Genomic DNA, 24760 nt, shown 5'->3' with positions numbered 1-24760 from the left:
TGAACATTGCAAAATTTTAAATATGTTTGCTTATTTTGGGTTTTAGCAGCCCTGGTCATGTTTATGAAAAAAATATTGTAAAAGGGCTCTCTAAATGATGACAAATCAATATACAATTAAACGATTTTAATTTTATTACATACAAGATAATATTAGAGAAAGTAATGTCGCTTTCTTAAGTTAAATTCACACGACTACATTTTTAACAAGTTTTTATTTCTGACGGAGCGGTAAAAATCAATCGATTTTTCAGTAAAATATGTCCTAATACAATACAGATTTTTATACTTAAATATACATTATTTAATTTCAGTAAAATTATTAAGGATATCCAAATGTAATATTTCTGCATTCGATTGTATGTACGTTATATTCATACATATTATTATCTCTCGATACTAACTCATCTTTAAACGATTCTATAAATAGGTCGGTAATTTTTTTTTATATTGTTGTAAAATATCTGTACCACATTGTCCCTAATGAATCGATAAAATAAGAAAATAACCGGTAACTATTTATTTGACCGTGACCATTTAATCGTAAATAGAAGAAAATTTTGGACACAGCTAAGATCGTTCGCACAGGTGGCCTACTGCGAACAGATGTGCATTTATAAATAGCACTCGATACGCACTCGCTCAAAAAAATTCGGACGAAATTTGAATCACTTTATCAGATTAACGACACATATTTATTCATTGCTGTTAAAAATTACATACTACTTCAACAACATTAACATTATTACATGCAAGTACATAGCTTTAAAAAATAAAAATCCAATTTTAATGACAGGCAAGCTAACATACGTTAGGTTAGAATAAATTATAACTATAATCAGACGTAAAATAAATTTATACATTAATCTAATTTAAAAAGTAACTCGAACGTTTTAACCTTTAATTAAATATTTATTTATTTATAACTATCTGATTGTTATGCATCATCGATATCATCTAATTAAATAGCGTAGTTAATAAGCCTTAAATAACCTATAAAATAGTTTAATTTGTCGACATTAGCACAGAGTATCTATGTAATTATTTAAATCGATTTTTTTTTAGTATACATTGATGCATCCCAGCAATTAAGTATCGAGCACTGAGGCTGCGATTAGAGCTCTGACAGCACTATTAGGCATTCAATGCCTAGCGCTTTGATTGGCAGGCACTATCTGCGCCAATACAGACCACGGCTCACTTGTCCGCTATTTACGCATTTGAAGTATCCACTTACGTGTTTTGCACAAATTAAATTCACTGGTTGCGGTTATCTTAGTTTGAATTCTGTCTCGTTTTTTAATACTCTAGTGATGTACATACACAATAATATAATAATAAGATATGACGATTTTTTTGAATACGTAATATTCAGACAAAGTTTTTAAATATTTATTTTAAATCAACAATTTTTATTAATGTATACATGCATATATAATCATAACAGTTGCTATGACTGATTGTGCTACCAGAAGTAATTGGCTTGTCATAACGCGATAAAAAATTAATGTAACATATTTCTGAGAGATCACTTTACTTATTACTAAAATATGGAATACATTAAATATTTTTGTGATTTTAGTTAAATGACAGTATAAATGCGCTGCCCGTAAACTGTCAAATGCACGAAGGTCATAGCGAACTGTCAAAGACATAAACCTTGAATTGTCATTCAAGTTCTGAAATTAAAGTTCTCCACTCTTTCTTATCCATAAGAACCTCCTAAAAACGTGGTCAATCGATGGTAAATCAACCCAATTGAAATCAATGCGGTATACCTTAATAAAATCTTTAACTTATTTTATTGCTAAATAATAGAAATGTGGGTATTTCCGCGAAATATAAAGATTTCTCACTCGTATTAAACGGTGATATGTCTCACCAACAGTTCTCGTTTATCTAATCAAAACGGTTAGGAAATGATAAAGCGAATAATGTATACGCTGCGAAATTATTTTGTTGCAACCAAAAGTAACTGCCTCCGAGAGCTGGAAAAGAAAATGTAATGAAAATATACGTATTTATGAATACGCCGACCTGTTTACCTGATAAGTGATCATAAAATCTTAAAACCTCTATTCCATATGTAATTATTTTAAAGATCGAGGAAGCACTACACATGCGCATTAGCTGGCGAGCTTTCGAATAAAAACGAAGAGAAATGGGACGAGCGGCGGAAAATTCCAACGACAAAGGCGTGCCCATTTTCACGGAGCATTGTGCTAGAACGCAATAGAAATATATACCGGACCCGTTCCTACAAAGACTCAGACCGGCGATGCGCAAAAGAGATAGGCATCACACAATAGACAATTGTTATCCCTACCACTCTATTGTACTGCCCTAGTAAAAGCGATTCTCGCAAATTTTAACAGAATTACGTATATATTTATGTCTGTAAGGCTTATTATGCTTTGCGATACTACGTAGAGGTATGCGGCCAATAATTTGATTCGCTCGTTATCATTGGGAAAACAATGGGTAGTGTATTAGGTATAAATAGAGCTTTGAAGTGGATATAAAGTGGATTGGCGACGGTTTGAGTAGGCGGGAGTTTAGTCACGCAACTAATGCATAACTGTACAATGATTGTCATTAGTTCCATTTTCTATTTTTAACATTCGTTAAACATATAAACAAAATTAAATAAATATTTTACGCAACGATAACCACAAAGCAGGCAAAAACTACAACAAAATGGACATACTCTTTTTAAAGCGCAAAAAATGAACTAAATAAAAAGTAAGTTTTAAATAAAGAATGATTTCAGATTTTACAAATTTAAATAAAGAAAGATTTTCGATAGTTAATAGTTATGTAAAATCATATCGAATATTAAGATAAAAGCATAATGCACTCAATAGTGAAGTTATTGATACTTACGTGAAACATGTATATATTTCAATACAGAAAGAGATTAAAAATATTTATAATATTGTTCAATTATAAAATGTTATATTAAAATATAAAAAAAAACAAACATCTTCCAATCGTAATACCTGATATTATAAAATGGAAGCTGTACGTTTTAATCAATTCTGATGAGAGATTGAGCTTTTATGCTACGAACGCTGTAAAAGTCCGTCCAAACTCATAGAGTTACACTATAATTATCTTTAATAGTATTTATTACTCTTATGTTTGAATGAATGTATAATACAAGAAATATATACAGTTAGTTACTTCAAATATCGATATGTTTTTAAGAAATTTTCTTCATTACATTACAAATTAAAAAAAATATATATTCTTAAATTGTTTTCCTTTATTATTGAAAGCTTTTTTGAAATTAAGTTAAGATTATAAGCATCTGGATCTTATGTAATGGTTAATATTTAGTTTTTCGCGCCAAAAATAACTACATTGACTCTAATATAGATGATAGCTATGAAACGATTATTGTTCAGAAGTGTGAATTTAAGAATATTTGACTAATCCTGAAATATATTAAAGAGTAGTGTAATTTTTAAAAAAGTAGGCAGATATAATTAACGCGCTATAAAAAAATACATCTGTTATTTTTTAATCCGCGGCTGCTATGTTTGTAAGACGAAAAAAAAATCTATATTTCCGCTGCCGTCACATGGCGTTAATTTTAAAGCTTTAACGAAACACCTCTACGATACATCCGAGTGTCACTCATTGCCGTAACTTTTTAATATTCTTTCAAAGATTTTAACTTTATTTAAATAAAAAAAAAAAACGTTGTCATGACCGTCGGTCCTTCAGCTTTCTTTCAGCAACTAATTGGTCTGACACCGGTAACCCTTGAACGTCGGGAAATACATTTTTTTTTCATATGAGAGGATTTTTTAAAAGGTGTGAGCTGTCGACACGTGTGGCCGTCGTTGGTCGGTTAAATGCAGGTGGCGTGGTTTGGAACGGGCTGTTAAAGCGCAACGAGCGGCGCGGAGTATTTCATCGTTTAAAGAAATTCAAGTGAATATAGAAATAGTTCATTACAACGATTATATTTCGCACCGCATTTATTTAATTTGCAACTTTAATCGGTGCCCATTAAGACTGAAATTCGTTTCTTCTTCATCGAGATACAAACTACGCTGCCAGTATGTGGGCTGAATGCGATTTGCGCAATCTTTTTTAGTTACATAACTATTAAAATTCTAGTAACGTACTATAAGACATAAAATGAGGTGTGATTTGATTTTAACTATAAAGGCATTACTCTCAAAGTGGGCCTTTGTAAAGTTCATTAGTCAGCAAGAAGCTTGAAAGCTTTTACATCTATGTCCAATCACCTTGCATAAAGTTATTAGTATTAAATATGTAAAATTAACTTATAATTTCTAATGAGATAAGCCAATAACTTCTGGCAGCATAAAACTAACAGGGACAAATTGTAAATAATGAATAATTTTAATACGGCAATTCGAATCTTGAAAACGCTGTTTGTTGCTATATTATCATAGTGATACTTATTAGGTCTGAAACCTAGAAGTGATAGAACATACCCATAAATTAATTAAAGCTTTCAAGCTTTTACATGTATTCACAAAGCTATGTCTAAAATGAAAAGAAACTGAGTAATCGAAACATCGAAAGAAAAACATGCCAGTTTACTACGTAGAAATATACCAGTTGTTTTAAGTAGTTTGTACCACGTTAAATATTCTGTGCAAATATTCAGCGAAATAAATTGTAATAAATATTACAATAATATGGAGTTGAAAGAGCACCTAGGTATTCGAGGTTATACCTCTCATAGCTTAACGCGACTCGACCCAATGTATCACATCAAAAACAAAGAAAAAATGCCCACCCCGGTAATTTATTTGTCTTTAATTTTTAAAAATGGAACGCGGAAGCGGACCAATGAGACGCGTCCCCTAGCTGATTGTCAATTAGCGACATCAAACGGGCTTTTTGCGAATTAAGCGGCGTTTGTGTTCATTTTTTGTCCGGCTGGCGTCGAGTGCGGACGTTTGATGCGTTTTTCCGTTTCGACGTTTCATTTTCATATTTCCGTTTGTCTGGTCGTCTGGGGGAGTGGGAGGGGTGGGTGGTTACAATATGGGGTGTTTTACGTAGTTATCAACACTGCTCTCCATTTCGCGTTCTGATATTTAATTCGAATGAGTGCTCTTCCAGACGGATTAAAATTATCCATATGGCTTTGAATATCGTTCATTTTCATTTTTTTTATATTGTTAAGTGTTTGCAACACAGTAACAATCTGGAAACTTTGTTTTTATTGTTCATAAAAGTTTTATATTTTCATTATAAAATCTTTGCTTAAGCCATGATACAACTTTAATGTCAATTAAGTTCCGTTTTGCAAGACATCGTTTTGTCAGTTACTTTTGTTGGAGGCCTATGTCTTGCAGTAGTCGTCTATCGGCTAGTATGACATTAATTTTCATTGAGAGTACGTATCGTGTACCTTGCTTCTCTTATTGCATTAATATGAAAAAAAAATGTTTTACAAGTTTATTAATCTTTACATAAAATATTTAATTAATGAACGTGCATCAACCATTCGCAAATATTTGATGATCTGTGGAGAGTAGTCTGTACTCATTTCAGCATAAATACTAATTTTACTTCTTATACCTTGTACGCGCAATAACACTGGCACTACATACGACAGAAAACGTATACCAAAAAAAAAAAGAAAACATAAATCGTAGCAGGCGGTATCGACTGCGCCTATACCGAATGGATCCGGAAGTCAACAAAGGGACGTTCTGTATTTGAAAAAAGCGCGCGAATGCGAACGTGAGTCCGCCATTAGCCGCTCCCATTTGCAGTGCATCTATAGCGGCAGGCCTCTTCAATCTGTACCGTCAACAATCGCAGGGGTGTCACTGTATACCAGGCTAACTGAAATAATGCAAAGCAATATACTGCCTTGAACTTATAATACGCTGCTGATTAAATTATATCCAAGATATTATTCTCTCACGTATTATTTTTTTTATTTTATAAACTTTATACGTCAGTGTATCTAAAAATTTCTGATAATGCCATATAGATAAATTTATTGAAGGATTTAATCACAAATCTAGTTAAATTGATAAAAATATTTATTTAGACAATAGTTATAGTAGTTAAATGTCGATTAATTATAAACAAATTCAAAATAATTTACTTACTTGACATGGTATTGTTAAAAAATTTAAATAAAAATCTAAATTATCGAATATACCTCAATGTCTTGAAACGATAGTCTACGGGCCAATTTGTGTTACTACTCATGACAGTCGCTTAACGAAACGTGGAGTTTTATTTAAAGAACCAGGAACCGAATCGAAAGAATCCGAAATGAATGAAAGTAACAGACAGCCCAGCGATTTGCAAGTTAGTGGCAGTGGGAAAGTCATATAACGCATAGAACAAATGGCTGCTTGACACTGCACCGTAGAACATCCATCCACAGAAATAAAGACGGTTTTGTTAAGATCATTGAAATACGCAGGATGCAGATTTGTTTTATTCGGTCCTATTAAAAATCTATGAAGTAGCCTATTTCCAGTAGTGGACTTTCTATGGCCGAAACGATAATGATGAATATGAAAATGATTTATGGATCATTAAAAAATAGAGACGACGTCTGAATATTGGCAGCCCTGCGACAGAGGGCATGTGATCGAGTGTTGTTCGAGTTTTTATCGCTGATTCATTAGTATGAGAGTGTCTTTGTTGCAGACTGGCGGCGCCCTAACGCAGCCTACACTACGCGCCGTATTCAACGTGAAAATTGATTTGAGATGAAAGGCTTTCAGCCCATTGTGCTGCGCCAGTCAAATTAAAGACAAATTGCACGTCCAATATACAAACACTGTAATATTTCCAATCAGAACTTTCATAATTATAAACTTATGTACGCAAATCAATTTTGCATCAATATTACTCCTTTGATTGTGGTGTAATTTAAATAATAAATAAAAATTGAACAATATTTTAGTTCGTAAATCAACGGTAGTATAGTGGTTATCTTGAAGTCGATTCCAAAAGCCTTTGTGTCACAAAATCAAGTTAGAAAGAAGAGGAATATTTGTCGCGCGGTATGTTAAGCAAATTTGTCGATCTTCGGCGGTTTGTATTGCTTCGGCTACTAGGGCAGCGGCCAGTCACTTTTCTAGTGATTAAAAATATTCACAGTCTTCCCTCAAAAAAACTCAAAAATACGTTTTATACTTATAGTAATAATTAAGAAATAATCTTTTACAAATAATTTTTTTTGTTCCAAATCGAAGACACAAATGAAATTATCACGTACTAAGTTAAAGATGGCAAAACTTCGGACGTTAACATTTAGAATACTAAGCCGGACTCGCATGAATGATGTGGCTTTCGTCTCAACAGGGCAACAATAATACAAGGCTACTTATTAATATTACATTTCCAACTATTAGTAATACATATACCACCAAGCCCGATATAATTGTTTTTTTTTTTTTGTAATTCTGTTTAACATACTTGACACAGTTTTGCAGTGTTAGGTAACTTTTGTAGGTTGAATTTTCAATACAAAACGTACGAATTGAAAACAAAATCCAATTTTGAGAAGGGACGTAAGCGTGCTTTGCAAAGCTTGTGGAGTGCAGAACTTTTCCTAACAGAACCGGTGCGAAACAAACCTAATTTACTGAAAGGGTAAACAACAGTCTATAAAACATTGACAATTAGAAATCTACATACATTTCTTTATAAAGCTATTTGTATCTCAAAGTAAAAGCCGTATTTTTGACTAAAATAAATCAACGTTTTTTTTTCAAATTTCAATTTGAGCTTTAAAATCTGTGAGTAGTTTTTTAGACGCAAATTACATACTGAAAACTTATAATAAAATTGAAATGTTATTAATTAGTAAAAAAAAGATCCGTTCCAGAATAATGTACTAAAAATTAACTCGTACATATGTGGTGCGCTTGAGTTTTTAAAATATGAATATTGCTTAAATAAACAAAATTGTACTGTCTTATTCTGTATTCGGTTTCTCTTTTTCTTGAATTTGTAGGTGTTAACAGTTAATAACAAAAATAGCTTACCTTAGCGTGTTCTTGCTGTGCCAGAAGTTGCTCTCTAACCATCTGGAGTTGCAATATCATTTCCGATAGTTGTCGTTCTTTCTCCAGCACACTCTCACCGGCCAGGGCTTGAAGAGCGGCTGCGTCTAAAACGCCTCGTCTCTCACTACAAGAAAAAAAAGTTATTAACAACATATCTAATACCCGATTTTTAGTGGTAGAATTAAAATTTTTAAAACTTAAAAAAAAAAAATGTAAAATTGTTATATGTCAACGTAGTTTTCAGAAATACTTATGGAGACAAAATTTTTCATTACGTTGTTATTACAACCTCATTCCTTATTAGGAAGGCAAATTTTATGGCTCCGATAATTTACGTGTGACAAATCATATCGACGGTATCGCTTTGTTGTATAATGTAATAAGTGTCGAGCTCTAATTGGGATTTAGTAGATTGGGTTGAATAGAAGCAATAGTTAACCGCGTGTATTGGTTTCGAGTGGAAGACTGGGGATTGAAAGGTGGGATTGATCAATAGTATTGTGAGCTATGGGTTTCAATGGCGGTTGATGGCAAAAACTATTTTTTGTCGAATGTTTTCAGAATTTCCGTTTAACACATGAACGGAAATGGTTTTAAGTACCTTTTAAACCATTTCCGTGTTGTACTGCTTTTTGAAATATGGCGAATGGAATGTAATGACGTTTGCTGTAAATTGAAAGAGTATTTGTATTTTTTATATAGCACGTCAACATTCTTTGAGAAGGAAAATCGTAAAATATTATTTAAAACTTAAAAAATTTAGTGTGGAGCAAAAATGAAAGATGGCGATTGTGACGTTGTAATTTCTGATGGCGCCGATAGATGACCTTGGATGTTGATTGTCTCGCGTTATCGTATGTTGCGGGTAGTCATGTAAAAGGCCAACACTAAGTTAGATCGGTAAATAAAAGAGAAGAACAAACGTGACCCGACAAGTATGAACTACGAAATTGTGTATCTAATTACATTATGAATTAATAACAAAGATAAATGCTTATGTAATCTATAATTAAAGATCTAGAAACTTAGAGTTTAAAAAACCTTTGTTAGGAAAACATTGTGATGATAAATAGTCGATTGTGTCATATATGACAATGTGGATAAAAATATTAGTAATTTTTGAATAACAGCGATGTATGTTAGCAATAGAAATAAATAAAAGCTCGTCATCTCTTTCTCTGGGCTTTATTTTGTGGACAACTATGTTTAGTATTGCAATAAACTAACACCTAATGTTTCTAAATTATCATGTTACAAATAAAAGATGTTCATTAAACAAAACCTTATTAAAATCGAAAAATAACCTGAAGCATTTTAAGTGATAATAAAGCATAGGATTAATTAATTGATCTACTACTATATTAAGAATGTTATAAAAGTGACAAAACAATAACCGTCTAAGTTTGTTATGGGCTTATCTCTTGCGAGGGTGCGTTTGGAACCCTCGCACCTTTAAGATTAGGAACGCCAGTATAGGGTCAATATAGTCAATACGATTCCAGTTTCTTAAAAACTTGGCTCTTCTAGCATTCTTCTGATGATAACGTCAAGTGGTTATTGTATTTTTTTAATTGTAATATTTGTGACAAGAAAACCTTATCACAATTATTATAAAATAGCGACCGCAATGTAAAAATAATCTCCAGTGAATGCACAAATACAGAGTGAAATTGCCAAGCGAAATTACAGTACACAGTGTCTATAGGTCTTGTTAAATAATTCATGACGACCCCATTCCGGGCCAACAGAGAACATGTTGTACGGCAACAAAGAAGGCTATTACACGATACACCCCTAAACTGTGGAGATATAAATTTATATTCGCAGATACATTGTGTTAACAAGTTACGAGTACAAACGATTGGCGAAATAAATTGAAACGTTCTTTATTTAAATAAAATATTTTTTCTTTTTTCAACCGTCATTAACGATTAACTTTTAAGTCCATTGACACATTGAAGTGAAATATTAACGGAGATTTCTTAATTATTGTACTTTTGATTTAAGAACCTGAATTAAAAAATACTTTTTGAAAGTAGCATAAACATCTTTAAAGATCTTTCGAATTAAAATCATATTGTTCAAGATATAAGTTCAGAGAAGTAATAAGGTATTCCGGCGGTCTCTCTGTAGTTTCTGCAGTGTCGGCGCCACAAACAAATGCATCGGAAGCGGAACTGAATTATTAATGCGACGCCCGGACTTCAGAGTTAGTTCTAAGGCGCTGTCACATGACATATCTCGCTTCTATCATCATAAGACGGACTTACTATTTACAAAGCGAAACCAACATTTGTATGCTTAAAAATGTTTTGAATTTACTCAGGGATTTTTTTTTCGCACGTTGTCAAAAATGAAATTATATTTTATTTTTTGTCAACATCTTTATAGGCAACTTATAACAAATATTGTTATATTATAAATTATTGTTTTAACATACAATTAGATATAGTTCTTAACGTGATAATTTATAAATATTTACCATACATTATTTAAAATATGTATATGTACGTATACATTATTTTGAGTTTTTTAATTATTTTGATCTAAGTAAGGCCTGTGCCTGGCAGTGGACGTCTGTGGGTTAAAACGGCGATATCCTGAATAGAAGAATCTGTTATTATTAGTAATAATGCAATATCGAGTGTATTAGATTATATTTAATTATGAGATTTATTTATTAAATAAACTATATAGCTTCACTTGTTGTGATGTCACAATGATTTGTTATAGGTTTGAAATAAACTCAAATTTATGGCAGATTTATTTTAATCAGACGAAGTAGGTGATCCAAATAATGGTATAAGAAAGGTTTCGTTGTATGTTCTTTTCAATTGAAAAGAACTGTATTACATTTAAACTTATCAACTAAAATTATATAAGGTCGAAGCCAAATCAAATGGTCACTTTCATATTTTATTCCGTTTCAACCATGACAACAGGCACAATCAATCTGCTTTCACTTGTCAATATAAAGGTCATATGTTCACCAATTTTGGACCACTCATGTGACCCAATAAAGTTGTTTTAATTTTTTTAGCTTCATTCAATTGACAGTTTGAAATCAATAATTGATATAAATCAAATTATAAATATTTTCAATACATAAAATATTTAGTATGTTGCTACAAGGGTAATACGTAATTGTATACGAAGTATTAACTTTCTTAACTACTGTCATTGCCATAGGCAATTTTGATTGCCTTGTCTAAATCTTGTTTTTGTGTTTAAGTGGTACAAAATTTAAACAAATATTTATAAAAAGGTTTTTGAACGTGAATTTTTTTTACAGACTATAATAATTGTTGTTATGTAAAATATTTAAATTACACTTTTAATTTTTTATTTCATTGATAGAATAAATATAAATTGTTTATATTTTATGACGGATAAATGGAAACACTACTTTAAAATAAACTGTTATAATTTTTTTCATTATTATTTCTATTACTTAATTTTTTTTTTCCTAAAGAACTACATCTAAGTCTTTGGCGTCTTTGTTTTCTCCACAATCCTCTTCCATCTTGTTCTTTGCCAAGATATGTTCAGTATTTATTATTATATTCTTTATATGTGTAATGTTTTGTTAAGCAATATGTTTTATCGTTATTTAGTTGTGTTAAATGTTATGGAATTAAAAATTAATATCTACTTATTTTTACTGCTAATCCACAAGTCGCCGCTAAAAGGGCACTCTTGTAATTTATTTATTTTTGTAGTTCACACAGCGTGCCTATATTTAATAATTAACTATGAATTACTATAAGTCAATAGAAAACAAAATAGTGCCCGGTGAACGCACGCAGGACAGTGTAATGCAAGCAGCCTGTAGGGAGCGTGGGTATTTATTTTCCTGCTCACTGGGACGCCACTTACAATTTACCGTCTTAAGAAATAAGAACGCCCTCGTACTACTCACACCACAATTACTAATGTTTTCGTTTTTTATTCATTACACAATTAATGTCAAATAATTGTATAATATATATATATAAAGTATTGGTAGACAGGTCAGGCTGACATGATGATGATAAATTACATATATATTTTAAACTCTTTTAGCCCTTATCTTAGCAGATTTTTTTAATATTACATTAATATTCATACCACTTGACTTTTAAGACCCAAGGATGCCAACAGAAAAAAAAAACTGAACAAGCGTTCGAAAATTAAGAAATTATCTAAACATTCACATACAAATGATTACTTTGCGTTCAAAATTGATGCCACTGTTTTTTTTTTTTAATTCTGATGTATCTCTACAGATACATTATTAAGAAAAGGGTAAAGAAGGCTTTACAAGTAAATATAATTCACTTTCACCTAGCAATGGTTTCATTTCATTAAGCAGAAAGAAGGTGGAGACCACAGACTGGACCGCGCAGCGTAGACCGTCCACCTGTGTCCACCGTGATGGCCTTGCAAAGGTCGTCACAAACAAATCTGCAGTGCAAGCTAACTTTTTTAATTTTTTTAAAAAAAGAAAAAATTGTGATCTTTAAAAATCGAGAGAGCATCGAGGAATACCTGTGATCAAAAGTAAGGTGAAACTGATATTTATAACTCCCAGGCATTAGGAAGGCAGGTAATTTTTTTACTAGGTTGGTAAGACTGCCTATAATATTTACCAAGCGTCTGTTTGTCAAAGGATAGAATATAATTTGGCTCAACCCAAACCTATTTAAAAGATGTTTTGTGTCGCAAACTCGTCAAGTCTGGATTTGGACTAAAATCGCTCAATTTTTTTTTTCTTCAAAAAACGTCAAATACTCGACTCATATGGTTTTGCAATCACCGTATTCACCTCATTTGGCTCCGTGCAACTTCTGGCTATTCAGCAAACTCAAAAATCTGATGTGGGGATGTCGTTGTAACATGATTGAGGAGATAAGAACCGAATCAAAGAAGGTCTTGAAGGCTGTAGCGGAAAGAAACTATTCTGACTGTTTCTAGGACTGTAAAAAGCAATGGCAAAAGTGAGTTTTATTGGACAGAGATTACTTTGAAGGGAATGAAGTTAATTTGAAAAAATAAAAAAGTATTTATATATTATTAACAAATTCACCCTACTTACACCACGATCACAGCACGCCACCAAAAAGACATTTAGTTCATACAATATAGAATAAAGATGTTTTAAAAAATTTTACTTAAATTAAAGTACCATATTAAACATTATATATTGTAGTACATATTGAAATATCTTTTGCTTAACTTAACATATTACTCACAAAGATTTTAATCAGCTGATTATAATAGAAAGTTTATTGTATTAACGTAATTTTATTCGTGATTATCGCTAAATTTAATTCATCATCATAAATCAGTCAATAGATGCCCACCGTAAGGCATAAACTTCCAACAAAGATCACCACAAAGAAAGGTTTAGCGCAGTCGGCAAATTTTTGGTAATATGTTGTACACATATAAAATGAAAATAAAATATGTAAAATTAATATTTTAATTGTGTTAAGAGAACCAACGTATATCGATTGTAACATTGACACCAAAACATCGAACAGATAAATTGCAACGTGAACACGTTGACAGTAAAAAAAGATCAAAATTGTAAACCATAAAGAGAATTAACTAAATCGAAGGTAAGTGAAGTGGTGAGCCGTGAGTCGGAATAATCGAATCGATTCTATCGAAACATCGAGCGATAGTGGATTGCTCTATTAGTCACCCCTGTTAGGGGCTGACAGGGTTACTAGCTAATGTATTGTTTTAGCGGAGAGGATAACCTTTTTACAGTTTCCCTTTATTTTTACTTTCGCTCCGCTGACGGGTTACGGCAACGAATCGACAACCCTTTTAATATCGTTCTATATTTAAACGATAGTAAATTATTTTTTTTTTTTGAAGTAATTCATATAACTCATTAAAATTACACTGTAAGACAATGTCGATGGAAATCCGTCAAAAGTTTAACCTGTTAAAAATGGACTCTAATCTTATAAAATAAAATTACGAATATCGCTTATAGTAACGGATTTCGGACAAACTCTTGATCACTGGAAATATAAATGGAGGGCGACAACGACGCCACAAGCCAATGCGTTGGTCCGAAAAGGGAACAATACCACTATAGCTGAAGCATTTGCACATCGCTGACGACCGACATCGATTGCTTAATGTAGTACGCCACATACTTTTCAAAAAATGATTTACGATTCTTAGAAGTCAGGGATACGACGAGACAACGGGGAGGAGGATAGGAAATGTAAGTCTCTCTAATATAGAATTAGTCATTTTCAGACGCGCGCTGCAATAGAGTAAGTAATATGTGAAATGTATATCCATTGAAACGTATAAGTTTGTTTGAATAAGTAAAAGTAACAAATAGTTATTTTTTACATATTAAAATAGGATAATATTAAAAAATAATTAAAATTTAATTCGTATTAAATATTGAAATAAGTATTGGTTATATTTAACTTAGCGTTAATTAATTTAACATGCGATATATTATTCATGTCAAGTTCTATCGTGTTCTGTTTTATTCAGTAATTAACATTTAGATGCAAGTTAAGGTAATTACGGTTAGAGCAATGCCTATAACACACAAAATTTTTTTGTACTTTGTTAAATAAAACAAATATAAACTTATATTATGTATTGCTGTCAGCGTGCTTGGTTTGAAATAAATAAATAAATATTTATCAACTGAACAGGATCTTATTTTTATTAGTGTATAAGTGTGTAAGTAAACAGAGCACCTGGTTATAACGTGACGAAAAACAAAGGCAAGTGGCACGCATCATGAATACAACGACATCTCTCAAGGGTTGTGTCTGGAACAGGGGTGACGTCATTAAAATGGATGCCGAGAAGGGGCCGACACGATGAATTTTGACATTATACAGTCTGATTTACAACAACACGTGAACAAGAAAGGGTATCTCTGTAAACAAATTTATCTAAATAAAATTTTCTAATAAAATCAATTGAAGGATCAGAAATATTATTCATTTATTCATATTGGACAGGTACGGCATAGATAACGGGAAGTCGTTGAATACGTAAACCTGTCTTCGTGTTGACTTTGGAGGAAGATTACTATGCAACTTCATCTTCTTACTTTTTTGTAGACACTTTACATAAAATCCACCTTATTATAAATTATACCGGCTTTTCCATACTAATGTCTCAACTTTCCGTTACTCATAAGGAATGAGATTTTATACTTATATAAGACGCAATTAATGCATACAGTGATGGGGTCCAACTGTCCCAGGATAAGTCAAGTCCGTCCAATATACGCACAATGACTTGATGTAGGTTAAGTTGCTACTAAATTTATAAATTGGTTAGTTTCAGATTACCCTCACAGAACTGACAGTAAATAGATGATAAGAAAAGACTAGACTAAATTAAATATATAATTCTTAGAGTTTTACATGATTGCTGTCACGATTAATTTAACTTAAAATACGCTTAAGAGTTATATATAAGTTTTATAACGGAATAGTAATAAGTATTTAAATTAAATAAATTTTCACGTAATACCGATTCATGTTTACATCAAACACTCCGCCTAGTATCGTATCGTAAAATTACGAAACTTGTCATCAAACGAACACCCTGTCCGGTGAGAACGATAAAGTTCGTTTCGCTTTCAAATTACCCTGTGTTCGAAACTTCGATGTCTTTTAAGAGACTGCGGGGGAAAAAAAAAACATCGATCCAATATCGTGAACAGCGCTCCCATCTGACGGTGTCATAATTCTGAAAACATGTCTTTATGAAACTTCATTTTTACATTGGAAACTGTACTTTGATTTTTTCGTCCCCTCATTTCGATCAAAATTCTTAACGTTCCTTTGATGGCTTACAACTAAGAGAAGAAAGTAAATGAGAAAATAATTGCAGCTGTATTATTCGCAGATAGGGCTTCTTTGACGTGCGCGACGGACGATAATTATAACTTTTTTTTTCCCGATCGAGTAAATTTTCAATTAATCAGATCCGAGAGATTAATTTCTCCTGCATAATTTGAAACAAATTAACTTTATTTTTGTCCTCCGTCCAGTAATACGTTAACCGGAATCATAAATGCCATTATTAATTATTATTTTTAAGATACCCACCCTATCAAAGCTTAAAAGTGGTAGCCCAGTGGTAGTTCACTGAGATTTGGGATCATAAATCGCGGATTCGATTCCCACAATCCAATCTTATATAATTTACACTATTTGCATTGATATTATAAGATTTTCACTGCTCAAATACAAGATTCCGAGAGAGGATGGGCAGCAGCGTCCTCTGAATACCATAATACCACACTGCTATGATCTTATCACCAACACGCCTGCCATGCATGGTGATAATAGTATGTCCGCCCATAGTCTTTGGCGAAGGCCTTTTAAAATAAATTATTATTTACATGTTTATGTAGTGTATATATGTATATTACACCTACTAACCAATCTAAGTGTTTTTGTTCACTTTTCGTACATAGTAAATATTTTTAAAAATTTCAGAATTTAAAATTATATTATAATGAATTTAATATTATAATTAAACTTGGTTGGGATGCGCATAAACTTGTATTGCGCGTTCTTACAAACCCGTTAAACAATAATCAAATGAATCAGACTTTTGATTGAAATTCATGAAAAGAGAAATAAAAATGAATAATTGTGCAAAGATATTGACTTCGATTCTCAACAAGGAAGTTTCTAGAAGCGTTCACTTCAGTGGACGCAAGTTGTATCACCCTTATGAGAATCATGTAGTCAGTCTTTTCGGAGTATTGGATACTTTTTGGATATTTTGAGAAGGCTTTAAAATATGAAAATTGGTAAAAACTAAAAGCTTATAAGTACGTCTTTAAAAGTACATATTGACGTCTCGTCAGTAGGCAGTTTGTGCCGGTGGATAAAGGAGTGCCGTATGCCATCATGTGAGCGACATAAAGTATGCAACACCGGGGGCAACCACACGCCGACACAATTTGTGGGCAACAATAAAAAATCCCTTAACGCCAGGCAACGGTAACTTGCTAGGGTTATTCATCTTGTTTGCCCCTCGCGAGACAAGTGTTCGATTAGTGTGGATATCCTACAGAAAAACATTTATTTTACAGTTTTTTTTTTCAAATTATTTCTATGACAAAATAATAACTTATAACGTTCTCTATTATTAATGGACTAAAAATGTTTATTTATTGATGCAGATGTTACCATTTAGATTATTTAAATTTCAAAGATCAGACGTGAGATGATCAGGTGAAAGGAAATCAGCCGCATTATATAAATTTTATTTAAAGAATATATAATTTCATATTAGCATGGAAGCGAACACGTCATTCCCTATATATGCTATCTCCTATGAAGTCATTTAAAATGTAATTAGGTAAGACTGATGCTTATAATGGAATTATATGTTTAAATTTAGGCATAAAAGTACGACGTTCATTGGCTAAAATCTTAAAAGAATAAATGACATAAAATATGATGACACAGTCACGCGTAGGATTGTGCCCTAGTCTAACAATGTAATAATAAAGGAAATGTTTTATTTACAATGTGGACATTTCATCAAAGAAAACAGTAATTGTAATTCATTAGGTTTTTTGATCAATCGTTATTTAGTATAAATTATTGATATTTAACCATAAGATGTACGGTCCATTATTTATAAATTTTGCAATAAGTCATATCCACATTATTCTTTGAGATAACAATGCACTCATTATTATTTTAAAAGGCACTCGCCGCCGCCGTCCGTCATGTCTTTGCGTTTTTATTGAGGCCGGGACGACAGGAGCGTAGCGTATTGAAGCACCGAGCTGGGGAGTCGACTGATAGCATTTTAAATCAGGTTAAGGTCAGAAAGAAGCCGCGCGAGCTTTGGCGTTCAAAAATTTAAAGGTTACTTTGAATGTTGTGTTTGAAAACATTACGAGAAGGTTCTATGAACTATTTTTGGATTTTTTTTTAAATTAACTGATAATAATAAAAAAATCAATGGAAAGTTTTATATGTTATGCACATCATAATTCAAACTACAGTGTCTATTATTTTAAATTTTTTTAAACAGCTTTACATTAATTTTTTTTTTCCAAACGAAATACTTTTTCATGTATTTTATTTATACAATTGTAAATATGGACTTAATCGCTTGTCATTTCCACATACCATGCATGCAATATAATATGACACACACATTAATTATATCTGCAGAAATATTTTAATTTATTATTAAATTTAATTTTTTCACGGTTACTCTATGTGTAGCTTTTTTGTCTTCTGCTTCCATATTTTTGTTTATTGTTGTGTTTGGGTAATTGCAATCTGAAAAAAAAATTATCTATCTATCTACTAACCAGAAGTTCTAAGAAGTGTTATTCCTTTAAAATCAGACTATGTAAGTAGACACTAACTTAAATTAATTTTTATTTACTCAAAGTAGCCGACATAGCCCAGCGGATTGAGAAGTTGAAGTAGCTATGGGCACTATAGGGTATCTTTAAGAGAGGTCCATGACCAGAAGTGGACCTCCTATGGCTGAAATGATGAGATAGTTAAAAGGTATTACCACTCGAACTTCTGTTTTAGTAAAATAACAATATAAAGCTTGTTTTAAAAATTCCCTTTAATAACGTGTACACGATGTACATACATATCGGCTACCATTTTCTATTCGAACACACTACTGCTATGCGCTTAATAAAAAGTTGTTTTTCAAGAATCGCGTCGTAAACGTACTATGAATATCATGTCAATAAATAAAATGGACCGGACCTGTTCAATTCAGTGCTATCGATAAAAATACATACGAAATGTAAACGCTGAGTATTGCATGAATTCTTCATTTCAAATTGTATGGCTGTCCATGTTAGGGTATTATCATTTTTAGTGCTCGCCACACTGGCGGTATATTCAGATAGAATTTTTGATGCACTGGCGACACAGCCGAGTCGCGATTGGCCGGCCTGAATATTGTATGAACCAATCACTGAGCTGCGCTTAACGCTGCATTCCAATTTCAAATGATGAAGGCGGGAAACCGTAGTCAGAAAATGCTCTTTTGCAATGTAATAGTATTGCAATAGTCATAATTCGTTACGCAGTCGAATCGTTGAACTGAACAGATAAAGTGACTATCTTTAGGCAAAAGTAGGCAGCGGATTCTGAGCTTACATAATTGCAAAGGAATGAGGAGTCATTACGTTTTCTACACGATTGGCGCAACGGAAAACTTGATTGAGTTTATAACTTGATACTGTCAATTTTATGCGAGTGATAAACTTCTTATTAAATAGTTTACGCTGCATATTACAAATGTTATTAGAACCTTCATTGTTGCGCCAGAAAATTTACAGATCAATAATTTATTGAAACTGACACAACAGTACCTTTGCTTTAGCAAATTCTTTATTGATTAACGTTTTTAAAAACAAGACGCTGGATGCAAGCCGCTTCTTATCAGTCTTATTGGAAATTTAAAATCGGGCTCAAGTTTGACTGTGAACTTTTTTCTGCTGAAATATTGATGACGATGATGATGGGATCATAAAACAAAAGCTCTTTCACAAATAAATCTTTCAAATCGTATAGATACAAATAATTATAAAACACATAAATCTCAACACAGTCAAATAAAAATACGTGGCATACATCAGACATTTAATAATTTCCTTACATTCCAAACATAGAGAGCTTTTAACTTTATGAAGGATTTAGTATATTGTTTCGTTCTCAAAGCTCTATTGTATTCGAATTGTTAAGGATATCTATGAATACTAATTAAGGTCTAGCCTATTGTGATCGTTGACATGAACAAATGATGTAAGTTCTCCATTCTGTTGTTAACCTATTGATTCAAATTAGCGCAGCATTCTTATGTTATGTGTTTGTTAGTAATATCAAATATAGATTTATTTCTTTATTTATGTTCAAACTAAGGATTATAATATGTTAAATTTTAAGATAACATATATCGTGTAGAATTACTGTGTCTATACTTACCGGTCCGATTGGAAATCTATGTGGGAGGCTTAAGTAAGAACAAGTTTACATGCATTTTTTTTGCCCATGCTCAAATGGTGGTTTTTATGTTTACTCTACAATTTGGCACATTTTTCTTCTGATTGCTATTCAACCAGATTTAGTATATGCGTTAATCCCTGTTTGACCCATGATTGAGTTGTCCTTAAAACGAGAAGATGATGTCGAAATCGAATTTTATCTATCTTTACTTGTACGCTATTGTACATCTTAATTCTCGTATGTAAACACATCTTTATATTACTTGTAACTGTTCAAATCTTTCGTCTCATTTCTCCCTTTCATTAGAATTTAAACAGAAAAAAAAAACAAAAGTATAAGTACTCACATATGTCGTGCTTACATTGTCGGTAAAGATTCAATTATAATAACAAATAAATTATTTGTTATTATCCTGCAATAACAATTTAACGGTTGTTCAAAATTTTCAAATACGCAACATCGCGTTAGAATTTGTGTTTCACTTAGCAAAGTACAAATAATATTTATGAATATGTACGTACCTTTACAATTGCGGACGTAGACTAGTGTAATATAAAATACATTACTCCATATTCATAATGAAAATTATAATAAACTTTAGAATTAGCAACCGCGCTGGGAATGTTGTGAAATGATATCTTTGCAACAAATAGCTTTCCTTTCACAGCTATGGGGCAGTTTATAACCGTATACTATACACTACTTTTATTACATTAACATCACACAATTATTTACATTTTTCAATTATAAAGAATTAGACTTGTTAGAAATTTTCTTTGTGTTTGAATCTATGATGTTAATGCTACTTGTCCGGAGGCAAAAGCCTCATCTTCATCATTAGCTTCATCGGAACTAACTTCGCGGAACTAAAGTGTTCACGAACTTAATAAAATTCGTTCGCCCGAAAGTACACTATAGGCGTGTGAGTGTATATTTCAATTCTCCATATCCTGAACCATTCGCCCATGCGTGTGGCTGCGGATTAAAGTTGAGGAGAGATCGAAGTCAGAGAAAAAAAAAAAACAAATAATGAGAAAAAAATATTATCTTATTTGGCTTTTTTCACCATAACATCGCTTCGTTTTTAATCAAAGATAAAATACATTGTCATTTATATTAAACTATTACCGTGTTCTTAGACCAAATATGAAAGAGATAGATATTTACACTGAATTGTAACACGATTTACATTCCATTTTACTTTTGTTTAATGCTAAAGTTTAATAAATATTCAATACAAGTATCATCGTACACAATGAAACTACTTATATTCAATAAACATAAACCATCAATTTAAATAGACAATTCTATTTAATATAATATGCGGTACTGTTGTTTTCACGTGTGGGGCAAATCTTTGCAAAATGCCACTTTGTCATTGGTCATAAAGCGTCGTTGTGCCTTACAAAGGGGCATTGTGTCCGCGCCTTGTTGATTGTCTTGACATGTCCCGGTTGGGTTCGCCTTGACAATATTGTTTGCGCGGTCTTGATCTTTAGAGACTGACGGATTTGTCAAACGGTTTATGTTATTTCCCTCCTTAAATCCTGTTCAACTACATGCAACTTAAAATATAACCATAAGTTAAGCAATACACTTAAACCTGAATCAATGAAATCGCACAATATAAATTGTGAATACCGCACACAAGCATTGTGGTTTATTTTTCGTATTACGTTCAGATTTCGGTTTTTGCTTAGTATAAGGTGACGTTTTTATATATATTAAATTTTGGAATGATCAGAGAACGTAATAATTGTTTTTTTGTACATTTAATATAATATACATAGAAAAAAAAACATATTTATATCTCATTACGAACCGATGTTAGAAAGAATAGGACAATTTATACATTCACTATAATATCATCATTATGTCAGCCAATATTTTCTCTGTAAGGTTAGGCCTCCCTCAAAGATTGCTACGAGACTGGTCTTTACGGATCAATATTAAAGGAATATTTTCTAAAAAAAAATTTCAACAGGAAAACTATGAAATATGTTTGCCTTTTTAGACGTACTCATACTAGACTTTTATTATTTTAGTCATAAAATGTTATTTAAGTTTTTAAATTATAAAAATCAAACTTTAAATAATCGATACTAAATTATTTATTAACAAGATACTATAAGGTAATGGGGCATTATACTAACGTTATAGTGATTTTAAGTATATAATATATAAGATAAATTATCAATATAAATTGTTATTGCCAATAAGTACCTTATAAAATTAGAAATAAACTATGAAGTACATCATTCATTCTTACCCGCTAACATTCAAAAAGTATTACACAGATAAAAAATTGCATATTTAGAAATCTCGAGAAAATAAATACGGACGCCATTTTCCTCCTTTGCTTTGATCGTATTAAAAAAAATGACACACAAGTAGGTTGCAAATTGTAATACGTTACTTTTGCGGTTAGAGATGTTTACACAAATGTCGTTACTTGCAACATATACAGATCATTTTTCTATTTAGATAACTGTGTCAGGGTTATTACTAATTATTGTTACTGTATTTCAAATCTCTTACGCAAAGTAAGCGATTTTAATATACCAACTAAGATCTTTTATTAGAATTTCGCACATCAACGTCTCTCGTGATGAAAGCACATTGTCAGATTCGATTACTGGCTTATTTTTTTGTGCTCCTTGGTAATCATCAACACTATTTCATTACATTTCAATTAGTAATATCTAAAAAATTTCGGTCAAACGAAGTGGCTTTTTAAAAGTTTGCTTTTTTCCTAATTAATTTATAAAGAGTGTTTAGTTGTGTGAATGTATGGCTCACTGTTTAAAATTTGAATTACTTCATATTGAAGTTATTTATTGTTTATTATATGCCTGTCGCATTTGAATAGAAAATAAAATAATGTACCGTATTGGGTGAACACTTTATAAAAATTGATTTAAAAACTGTTGTAAAAGCTATAAAATTTTTTGTTCTGACACATGAACTATATAATAACCTCTAAAAGCTTTTTAACCCATTTCCAACGGGCTTCTATACACACATAAAAATGTTTCTAAGCGCCTCTTTATGAAAAAGAAATGTAAAAATAAAAACTATCATAGCACAGAAACAATTAGGATTGTGAGCAACATACAGAAATCATTGAGTCCGTGTTTCTGTTGATATAGCTGCGCGATAAAGATGCAAAAAACAGTATGTGCGAAGCTCATGTACCTACAAATCATTGCAGATTCAATTAATATTTATTTAGAACCATCCACACACTCATAAATAGTCCTAAGTATTCCGTTGTGTTATTTGTTAAAAAAATCTTTGACCGTTTCTATACTTTAAAATTTATTGAATATTTTAGTTGAACGAGGGCTTCTAGTAAGAATTGACTACCTTCACTTTGTTAATAGTTGCTTTATACGAAATAAAAGACAGTCAATCAAATATATCATTGTTTGCAAATAAAACGTAATCATTATTTATACTCGAATGTAGATTACAGAAAGCATTGTTTTAAATACAGAGTACAATGAGATCGCCGCCGGGTGATCCCTCGACAATAATAAATATGATATTCACATTAACTAATGTTGCCAGCCTTTTATAATTTCGAATACTTATATTGTGCTTTCAAAAAATATTTATCATTGTACAAATTACGGCCTGTTCCATTGTGGCCGGCCCGCTGGTTGTGTGGGATTAAGTTATAGACGAAAGACAATATTATATTAAATCATTGTCTATTAGCAACTAACTATTATGGGCAAAACCTCTTTTCAGAAATAGAACGACACGTAATCCGCCATTCGGGCGCCGGGCGTGGAAAACTGTTCTAGGTCCTAAAAAGTACCGATTTTCTACCGATGTTTTATTTTGCTGATTGTGGGGAGTAGTAATAATTTTTAAGATATATTTTTTAATTGTTACCTGTAATATATTTGCACTATTATAAAGCTACACTGCTGCTTTATTCACATTTACAGGTAACGGAAGCATGAGGGAGTAGAGTGCGGAAGGTGTTTAGTGTAAAAGTCCTTTCGTGAAGGCTCGAGGGCTTCCTCGGAAACGTCAAGTACCTTATAACCAGTTTGGGAACGATAGATTATAGGCGTTGGATAGAGGGGCATAATAATCGTCATCGCTTGCGCTTTTAACATGTTCCACGCAGCAAAATATGGGCTCGACACAGCCATAACTGAGATAGATTGAGGCACATTACGAGTTCACGTCTTAATCTGAAGCGATGGCGATTAACATGGCGATTAATTAGTACACCGCCCGCGGGACAATGGCCGTGCATTTGTCTTAATATCCCAAAACCCGTGAAAGGGTATTAGGATCTTTTGTTAGGAAATAGACCGCTGATGGCTCTATCTTTAATTATACGAATTGGATTGATTTGGCCAGAGTTGCGACCGTGTATTGTATTGTCGGAACTGTGATTGCATCATCACTTATGTCGAACGTTGATTGCACGGACTTGTATGATATAATGCCTGTTGAAATTTCGAAAGATATTTTCGTATTTATAAAATTATTGTGATAAAATTGGTATATGCACGATACGGTAGAAACTTGAGAACAAAATTTCTACCGTATATAAGTAAGTAATATAAGTTTCTACCGATAATTCACTTCTAATTTTTCCTAATAGGTGTAAGAAAGTCAATAATTTAACTAAATATCATATAAACTAAAAATAAGTCTACTTCCATTGTTTTACATATAATAATTTAAACAGCTTAATTTGGCTAACAAA

At 32.0% G+C, this 24760-nt stretch overlaps 1 protein-coding gene across 2 annotated transcripts in view; it reads right to left on the bottom strand.

Annotated features, from left to right (window-relative positions):
* Sox102F (transcription factor Sox102F) overlaps window positions 1-24760 on the bottom strand; it is a 141001-nt gene that overhangs the window by 60009 nt on the left and 56232 nt on the right. For both annotated transcript variants that reach the window (XM_068766981.1, XM_068766983.1), the window contains exon 3: window positions 8012-8156. In XM_068766981.1, the coding sequence (XP_068623082.1) occupies window positions 8012-8156 (145 nt within the window). The remainder of the gene's footprint in view (window positions 1-8011; window positions 8157-24760) is intronic.

The sequence above is a fragment of the Battus philenor genome, unplaced genomic scaffold, assembly GCF_028537555.1.
Source record: "Battus philenor isolate CCGP_79_NKW_IND1 unplaced genomic scaffold, ilBatPhil1.0.hap1 SCAF_22, whole genome shotgun sequence".
In the NCBI taxonomy this organism is placed as follows: domain Eukaryota; kingdom Metazoa; phylum Arthropoda; class Insecta; order Lepidoptera; family Papilionidae; genus Battus; species Battus philenor.
The sequence above is the reverse complement of the archived record's forward strand: the minus strand, read 5'-3'. Positions and strand labels throughout refer to the sequence as shown.